This window comes from Branchiostoma belcheri, unplaced genomic scaffold (genome assembly GCF_001625305.1).
Source record: "Branchiostoma belcheri isolate BF01 breed outbred unplaced genomic scaffold, Haploidv18h27 scaffold69, whole genome shotgun sequence".
Classification (NCBI taxonomy): Eukaryota; Metazoa; Chordata; class Leptocardii; order Amphioxiformes; family Branchiostomatidae; genus Branchiostoma; species Branchiostoma belcheri.
In genome coordinates, this window is record NW_017804342.1 from 1,596,789 (window position 1) to 1,605,623 (window position 8,835).

At 46.1% G+C, this 8,835-nt stretch overlaps 1 protein-coding gene across 1 annotated transcript in view; it reads left to right on the plus strand.

Moving 5' to 3' along the window:
• Window positions 1–8,835, plus strand: part of LOC109484151 (protein Wnt-4-like) — a 23,687-nt gene that overhangs the window by 3,386 nt on the left and 11,466 nt on the right. Inside the window, exon 3 of the mRNA XM_019787378.1 lies at window positions 1,089–1,366. Within this exon, the coding sequence (XP_019642937.1) occupies window positions 1,089–1,366 (278 nt within the window). The remainder of the gene's footprint in view (window positions 1–1,088; window positions 1,367–8,835) is intronic.

Consider the following 8,835-nt stretch of genomic DNA (forward strand, 5'->3'; position numbering starts at 1 on the left):
CCTAGTGGCTTCCTTCAAACTGCAGGTGTTTGTTCTTTGTCAATTGGCTGTTGTTGAAATACCCCTTTCTTGCTTTTTCATATTTTTGATACAACATACATGTTTGATACAATTATTTCTTAGTCTGTATTCATGAACTTAGAAATCTGAGTCTCTGTCTTGTCAAGGAGCTTCAACAAGATACAACGTTGACATGCTTTTTGTAAAAAGACCACTTGTCTAAGAAGACCACTTCCTCGGTTCCTTAGTTGGTCGTCTTACTTAGACACTTTTGAACTTTGTTCCCTGTACGCTGGAAGCGGCGTTCGTGAACCTGGCCACCTACCGGCCTCCATGTGAACTACAGGTGGTTGTTTGTAAGTTGGCTGTTGTTGAAATGGTATGTTTTTGTTAAGCTAAGGTCCCAATTGGGAAAAGGGGCCCTGGCGGGTAGTTCCCGGGCTGTTTTTTACCACTTTCGGGCGGGACCCCGACGTGGCCCCGCGGGGCACCCTGCGGCTACCGGGCTATTTTTTGGCCCGTCGGGGCCCCGATAAGAATTTAATTCTGAGTTAAATTCTACCCGGGCCCCGCTGACAAAAAGACGCCGTGACCCCATCGTGAGAACACCGAGAGGTACCCCTCCGGTTGCCGGCATTCCACCGGGACACATTTCTTACGTCACAGACCAGATGAACAGAATAAAGGTGTGTACTTCGTAAACCCGGGTAAAAGGTGTGACCTCACAGATCAAATGATCACAACAAATACGTGAATTCTGCATTACGTATAGGTCAATACAAGGCATCGTCAGAGAATCTGCTGGGTACCTGCCGGGTGCCTGCCGGATACCGACCAAAGAGGGTGACAAAATTTCTAACAAAAGGAAACTTTTAATGTGACCACGACAGCCGATGCCCGCTCGACTCCTGAACCCGGCCGGGGCCAGCCGGGGCTACTTCCCCGACGGGCACCGGCGTAATTGGGACCTTAGCTTAACAGGTACGCGGGAAGCGGCGTTCGTGCACTTGGCCACCTAGCGGCATCCTTGTGAACTGCAGGTGTTTGTTTCTTAGTTGGCCGATGTTGAAACCCTATGTTTGTTGCAGGTACGCGGGAAGCGGCGTTCGTGCACTCCATCTCGGCGGCGGGCGTGGCTCACGCCGTTACCCGGGCCTGCAGCAGCGGCGAGCTGGAGCGGTGCGGCTGCGACCGGACCGTCCGCGGGACCAGCGCCGAGGGCTTCCAGTGGGCAGGCTGCTCGGACAACGTCGCGTTCGGCGCCGCCTTCTCCCAGACCTTCGTGGACGCGCGGGAGAGGGGCAGGGCCGCCGCGACCTCCAGTCGAGCCCTCATGAACCTGCATAACAATGAAGCCGGAAGAAGGGTGAGTTGTCTTGTCATGTTATTATGTCATACCTTCTCTCTAGGAATTCCTTTCTGTGAGAGACTTCCACATTCCAGGTGTTACGACTCTCTCCTTGGCGACGATCTCTTATCTGGAATGTCTTTAGGCTTTTTCTAAAGGATAGAACCTCACACTCACACAAAACATGAAAGTTACCCAAGTCATGTCCCTGCTTGGAGTCCTTAGCTAATGAAACTCTTAAGTTCTTAAAATAGTTCTTAAGATAGCCTCTAGCGCTTGTGGTACACACAGGTGGTAGTTACACTATCGTTCTATAGAGTAACCCCTCCCCCTCCCTCACGACATACACGAAAGACCCTTCTTCTATCTGATTTAACCTCTTTGGTTACATCGAGTGTAAAAGTCTCAAGATACCCTCTTTAGAAAACGCCTCTCCTTCCAGTCAATCAGCTCCACGTGTAGACAAGATAAGACGAGTACGAGACAACAGGTATTAGTGTCTTGTCCCCTTAATTTTCCCACGCGAGTGAGGACAGGCCGTATTGCCCGGGGTGTTCTCGGGATGTGTGTTCTCATGCTCCCAGCCCTGTCGGATTTTTCACGCGTAGTTGCAGATGGAAATTGGCGGTTACCTTGCAATTTATTTCAACTTCACTAGCTTGTCAGTGATAATAGTGTAAACAGGCCGTCTGTTCTGCCGGGATGTTTGTCGGGGTCGAGCCGGTTGCCTGGTGCGGACTGGTCGGTCGTGTCGGTGACGTCTTCTGCTGAAGTAAACCTCGGCACTGCTGATTCCGGCCGCTTGAGACGCTGTGCAACTGTCTTCGTCTGTCTCCGAGTCTTCAGACATCGTAGGAAGTTTTCTCTTTTCCAGAGAAGCGCGTGTTACTAGGAGTTACCGGGAATATGTGGTCAGGTCTCTAGTCTGTGTGAGCTCGCCACAGTCGGTCTGGCCGCGCACAAGGCACGATTGTTTGGGTATTGTTCTACTTTGTTCATAAGACTAGGTTTCTCCTTTGTTGTTGCTCAAACCGCTTTAGCGAGAGAAAAATTGCGTGAAAAGTGGTTAGGTTTGTTCGGGAGATTGAATTAAGTTCCGACATAACCGGCAGATGCTGCTAGACTGCCCGTTGCTCGGAGGTCCGTGTGGATCGGAAGAATGTGGTGCTAGTTGCTGCCTGACCGCTTGTGCTCCCCTGATATTGTCCGCTCTTGTTTACTCTACCTCAGTGTTCGGATGACAGCCCAGGACAGAAAACGTTTACGCTGATTCCTCTTATCCGCTCAACTGATCCTAATCGAATTAAGGCTGTAGTGTAGTAATAATCTGCGTTGGGAACGAGGTAGCCTTTATCAAACCAAGGAAAGAGTAAATAGTCGTCGTTCCCAGTGTCTATAAGTGGGGGAACTGAACTGATGACATTTGTAGAAGGTTAAAAATGGCCGTGGTAACATTTACCTACTGGCTGGGACAGGCTGGGGAACTGCTGATGTGGCGATCAGATATTTCCAACCGCGGAAGTTCAGGGTTGGAAAAACGCATCAATTTATCCGGTAGACAAATAGCGTCAAGTGGTTGATGACGTCATGTTGGGCCGAAGAGTAGGTCAGTGTGAGAAATCCATTATTTGTGACCGAAACGACCGCAAATACTCGTGGTGAAGTACTCGGTTGCCAAAGCTTCTGAAGGAGTCGCTTTGTGGAGATGTTGGGAAGGGGAAAACAGTTTACTGTGGGTTACAAAGGACGTCGCGACAGTGTTCTAGAATATTCATTTTGTGGTATATTTTGAGACGGTTGCATGATTAAATCTGGATGGAGAGGGGGTATGTCCATAAATAAACCAGGAAATCGTATATCTCTTTCACTCGTCAGTAACCTTTAGAAAATCTCCTAGCAGATCTTGGAAGAGAAGAAAATCGTACCATTTTTGGGTTCCCTACTTTATCTGCCTTACAAATTACGCAAGCAACTGTCCCAAAAGAATTGCCAGAAAACATTGTAATTTTCCATCCCAAATTTTGATTGAAGATCAAGATATCTACGTTTGTCAAGTTCACAAGCGAAAGAGTCTAGAACGTTGTCCGTTTCGCCCCCCTCCCACCCCATCCCATCGTTTCTTGGAAAGACATCATTACAGCAGGTGGCATCTTTATAACCACTTGAACTTTACGTTGTCTCATCTCACAGTAGCCGTGTGAAGGTCTGGTGTCTGTGTGGGATATACACGCGGCTTTACACGTCGTTTAGGAGTTGCCAGACTGGTACAAACAGCATTCTCCCGCCTAATGACTTAATTTTAAGGAACGGGGTTCCGACATAGTTGCCGTGCCGACATGGCCTGTGTAACGGCGCCAGACCGCCAGGGTATCAGGCAAAATATTCTCCCTGCCTCTGGGTAAAAATAGTTAAAATTAGCCCACTGGGACTGCCCTATAGCCTGGAGGCAAGCCGACCCATTTTTGTTTCACTTTGGTAACCTGCTAACGTACTGTGTAGTTCAAATTGTTACTTATTTTCATGGTTAATCAAACTAGCAAAAATATACTAGCAAGGGAATAAACTACAAATGCACAAATTGACAAAACGAAGACGGAAATGTCATTTGCAGAAAAATATATAATAGAAACAAAGACAGACAGAAAGAAACAAAATGTGTACCAAGTGTTTAACTGAAAACAAATTCCTTTTTTCTGAATGTCTGCTATGTATATAAGTATACGTCTGTGGGCTTTTGAGTTCAGGCGTTTGAACGGTTCCTCTTGTTGTGCCGATAAAAATGACGAGGCGCTATATTTGCCCTGGAGCGGGTTTTAGCTGAGTTGTAGAATTAAATCACTTTCGTGTTCAACAAATTCTCCCTTTTTGTGAAAACCGATCAACCCGTTTTATTCAGAATCCGCCCAGCTCGGTCGAGTAATGCCGAGGAATGCTCCTGCTCATTCTTGTGAGTCGTTACCCGAAAGGCAATTCTTGAGGATTAAGTCCTGTATCTCTCCCCTGCATATCTACAGCGGCAGGATCGCGCAGCTATTTCTATCAAAAGCTCCGGAGCTTTCGCGGGGATTTGGTCGCCTCCGCGTCAAAACACGCACCGCTGGTGGAAAATTGTTAACGTTTCACCTGCGGTCACTGGTTCTAATCCCGCCAGCTTGGAGCGGCTCTTTACAGTCTGTTTATGTTGTGGATCATGAACTCCTAGCATGATGTGTCCTCGGGAAGAAGTCAGGAGTGGGGGCGGGGCGGCGGATCGTTAAGCACGATTAGAAACGTATCAGATGGTTTGGCTCTGGGCGATACGTACCTGCACGGCACGCCTTACCAAAACAACACGCTACTGGTAGTTACTGGTTAGATCTGGGTACTTACAACTGTTATACAAGTAGGCTTGTTCGTGTGGACTTACATAACACAAATCAATGTGGAAATAAGCACTATATATAAGAGGCTACATATGAAAGTCTGTTAACGTTTGTATACTAGTATTACTTTTATTAGTTACCATCTTGACAAGCACATGTATCTGTGTATCGCTAAAATGTACGATCATTCTATAGAGTGCCATTTAGGACGGGTGTTTCATTCCGTGCTTTTTTCCGACTTCTGTGTTGAAAAACTAAAATTAGTGTTTTTTCCACCAAAGTTTTGGGTGATTAAATACAAGCAATGGCAACTACCAAAACTCCTCACGTTCACGTTTATAACAATTGTTCCCACGTTGTACAATGGGTTCTGCCTCTCTCGTCCCCATGTTTGTTTGACTGGTTCTATCCTTCTCGTTCCCATGGTTACGAGTCATTCCGTACAAATATCCCGTCATGCCTTGTTCCGTACGTCCCTGTCAGCGGGACCCCTCCCCCCTCCCCTCCCACTTTCAAGTTCCCACGTATCCCTTATCTCCGTTATCAGTCCGGGTTCTCTGCTGACCTGACCCCGTCACTGCTGCGTCACTGCCCAGTGCCCAGGTAGCCGGCCAGAGAAGCTCGATTGCCCCGCCAGATCGAGCTTCTCTGGCAGGCTACCTTCTCTGGCCAATTGATATCCTTTTTAGGCCGATTTCTACGATTTATTCACCCCGCAAAAGAAGTCTGGTGGAGACTAGGCTTCTAGCCGGTATAAAGAGATCTTGTCAAGGGCAATACTTCTTATAGTAGTCAACACCGGTCGTCCTTGGCAGTGCAGTAAAAACAAGACCCAAACACTTACGCACGGAATTCGAATGTTAGAATCTCTCATCTTTTTTTGTAGGTAAGTATATTAACTACCACTACCACAACTAAACAATGCTCACTCATTGCGAGGTCACGTGTCAGACGTGAGTGGGTCATTGTGTCCGAGGAAGGTCGAACTATCGGTCGTATACACATTTCTGACCATGATATTTAAAAATCTATCAACTACGTTATGTCCTGACATAAATTTTGACATGTCTTACACAACGCGCTGTTAACAAAGGGGTGGATTGATATATTGATTACTTCATTGATTGATCATTTCACACGATAATTATCTAAATAGCTGTCAAAGATCGATAACGTTATCATTAAAAACTATCGAGCATCGAACCAGGTCACTTGTACGATGTTTATAAATTGGTACAGAAAGTTTCTTCTTCTTGGTAAAAAGTTCTTCCTAGTCTTACATCAAATTTCTGTTATTGTACAACTGAACCCTGTTGACATCCTGTCGGAAGTTGTTTTGCGAAGTGTTCCTTACAGAGAGGCAGCAAAGCGGATATTTTAGCCGGAGAAGCGCGCTCCACGTTAGGAAAGCCGTGAGTTCGTGTTTCTTGTTTGGCCCGAGTGTTCCCAGTGAGGCTAGTTATGCCACTATTTACACTGACCTTTTCGCCGGGCGGTTTTCCCTATCGGGACGCGGACATGATTTTCAAGGAACCCAGCTGTCACCTCCTGTGCTACTTAGCCTGGGAACCAGCTCATTAACAGATCGATGTTGTACACATAATATCGCCACCCAGCTTGGGAAAGCGCCAGCTTGAACTGAAAATGGCCTTGGGGCAATTTACGAGGCTATTTCGCATTCAGATGACATGGGAGATTGTCTGGACTTACGTAGCAATTCATAGCTTATCAATGAATGTCTTCCGTTGTGACAATGGCTTTTTGCAGAGTATACTGCTTTCATATGATACAATCTAGCCTATAACTAACATATTACACAGTAATAAAATATGTACCATCATATGATAGATCTTTGATATGATATTAAATTGTATTACATATGTACAAAATGTGCAGTTCTGTTGAGTCTATAGTTACATGTATATGTGTCCTTGAGGCTATTACAATTAAGCCTAGTTCTTGCAGCATTTGTCCTCAAACCTGGCCTGTTGTTGAGGCTAATTCTTACATCTTACGCCATTAACCAAGCCTGCTGACGAATCAAGCCTGCTGTCGAGGCTAGTTCTTGCTGTTTCGGTGTTTGTGCCCCTAGATCTAGCTTGCCTGTTGAGGCTAATTCTAACATTTTATAACCTCAAGCCAGGCCTGCTGTTGAGGATGATTCTTACCCTATTGTGTCCTCAAACCCGGCCTGCTGTTGACGCTAGTTCTTACATCTTCTACCCTCAAACGTGGCCTGTTGTTGAAGCTAGTTATGACTATTTGTGCCCTCAATCCAAGCCTGGTGTCGAGACTAGTCCAGTTCCCAGCCAGCCCGGTCTGACGGAGATTGATGTGCGCGGATTTGGCAGTCCTCCTGGCGGGGGGACGGGCACCAGCTGCCGAGCAGTCCGCGGGAAGCTGCGGCAAATCTCCAGCTTAGGTTTTCATCACACCACGGCATTAGCAGGACCTAGCGGGGAACAAATTACTCGTCATATCACACACACTCACTGTCGGCTGTGGTGCACAGATCTAGAATTAGGAGAATGTACTGGGTTTGTAACAAAATATTTAGAAACAGGGAATAGATATGTGTGTACGCCAGAAGATGCGGACGAAAATATAAAATCTGTCTGATTTAGGAAATGTTTTTACAGGGGCTGAATGCAAAAAGGAATACGTCATGATAATGAGCTGAAAATAAGTAACGACTGTACAACATGATTCGCTAAGAGATCTTGATGCCATATAGGAAGGTCTTAATCATTTTCTATTCATCATATTCTTTAACGTTTTTATATGTTCTGTTGAAGACTGAAGTACAGTTATCCAAACCTATAATGAAACAACTGCAGTCAAGGATGAAAATCTGTGTTCTTTTGTGTCCAAATCGTCCCAAAATAGCCCGAAGATCAGACTGTCCTTTCCACGCAGTAATTTCTCGCGATGGCAGCCTTAATCCCGTGTGTGTTGTTCCTCCGTAAGTTTGTTTGATAAACATTTGGACACTTCTATAAAGAAACCTCTCGCTTCGAGCCAAACAAGTTATTCATTCCATAAAACGCACCACCATTAGGTGGCAGACGAGCGGACTCTTTATACTGAGGTAAAACAGGTTGTTAGTTTGACATTTGACATGAGTCAACCTGACAGATGTCTTCTGCCATTGTTAAACGAAGAGCGAATATCCAATTTCAGCGCGAGCCCTTGTATGTTACCTCCTAGTGTCCGTACTATCCCTATAACTCAAGACATTATGATAATGCTAGTTAGCCCGTAGTCTAATGACCTTTAGCAAACGTTCTTGTATTTCCGCACAGTCCCCAGTTCAGCTACTGACAATATTCCTCTGGCAGACGTTGGTAGTTTATGTGTGGTCCCCGTGTAAAGCCTCTGACCTGCCTGTAGTACGTAACGTTACTGTATGATGTATAGCGGGGGATGGGGGCAGACGAACCTGCACCGATGCCGGGTGCTGAGAGAAGCTTTTAGGCTGCGATGACAGAGCAACTGACTCGAGTTTCTTGTCTGATCCCGCTATAAGTTCTCATGTGGTCCCTGGCTTCTGGCCTGCTTTCTACATTTTGGCCTGCTTTCGTTTCAGCTTTAGACAGCCAGATGTGTTTGGTTGTTGAAAAAAAATGCCAAACAAAGTTTGATGAGTTGTTTGAGTGATTTCATTACCACTGCAGACGACGTATTTCTGTTGTGTCAATGTCAGTTATACTTTTTTTTAAATCTTGAGTTGAAAATACCCCCCAAATATTGAAACCTTAGCTTGGGGGGCTTTTTGGCACCTATTCTGTCTTGCAATAGTTGGCGTTTGCACAGCCATACTATTTAGAGCGCGGTTACATACGTTACATAGGCCGTCCTACGTTTCTGATGCCGTCGGATTTTACTGAGCAGGCTGTGACAGAACCAACCGTCGACAAGGATCAAGGACAGTTGAATTTTATTCGACACATGCACGACTATCACATGAATGTTTGTGATCGCACCACGACCGTGCGACGAATATCATATGCCAATGTGTATCGGAGACCAGACGTTTTCAGTACTCCTTCCTGACTCTGCGTGTATGTTAGCCGTAACAGCAACAGGTTCCCCTGTGCCAGGTAGTCACCTTCTCCCCCCCGTGAC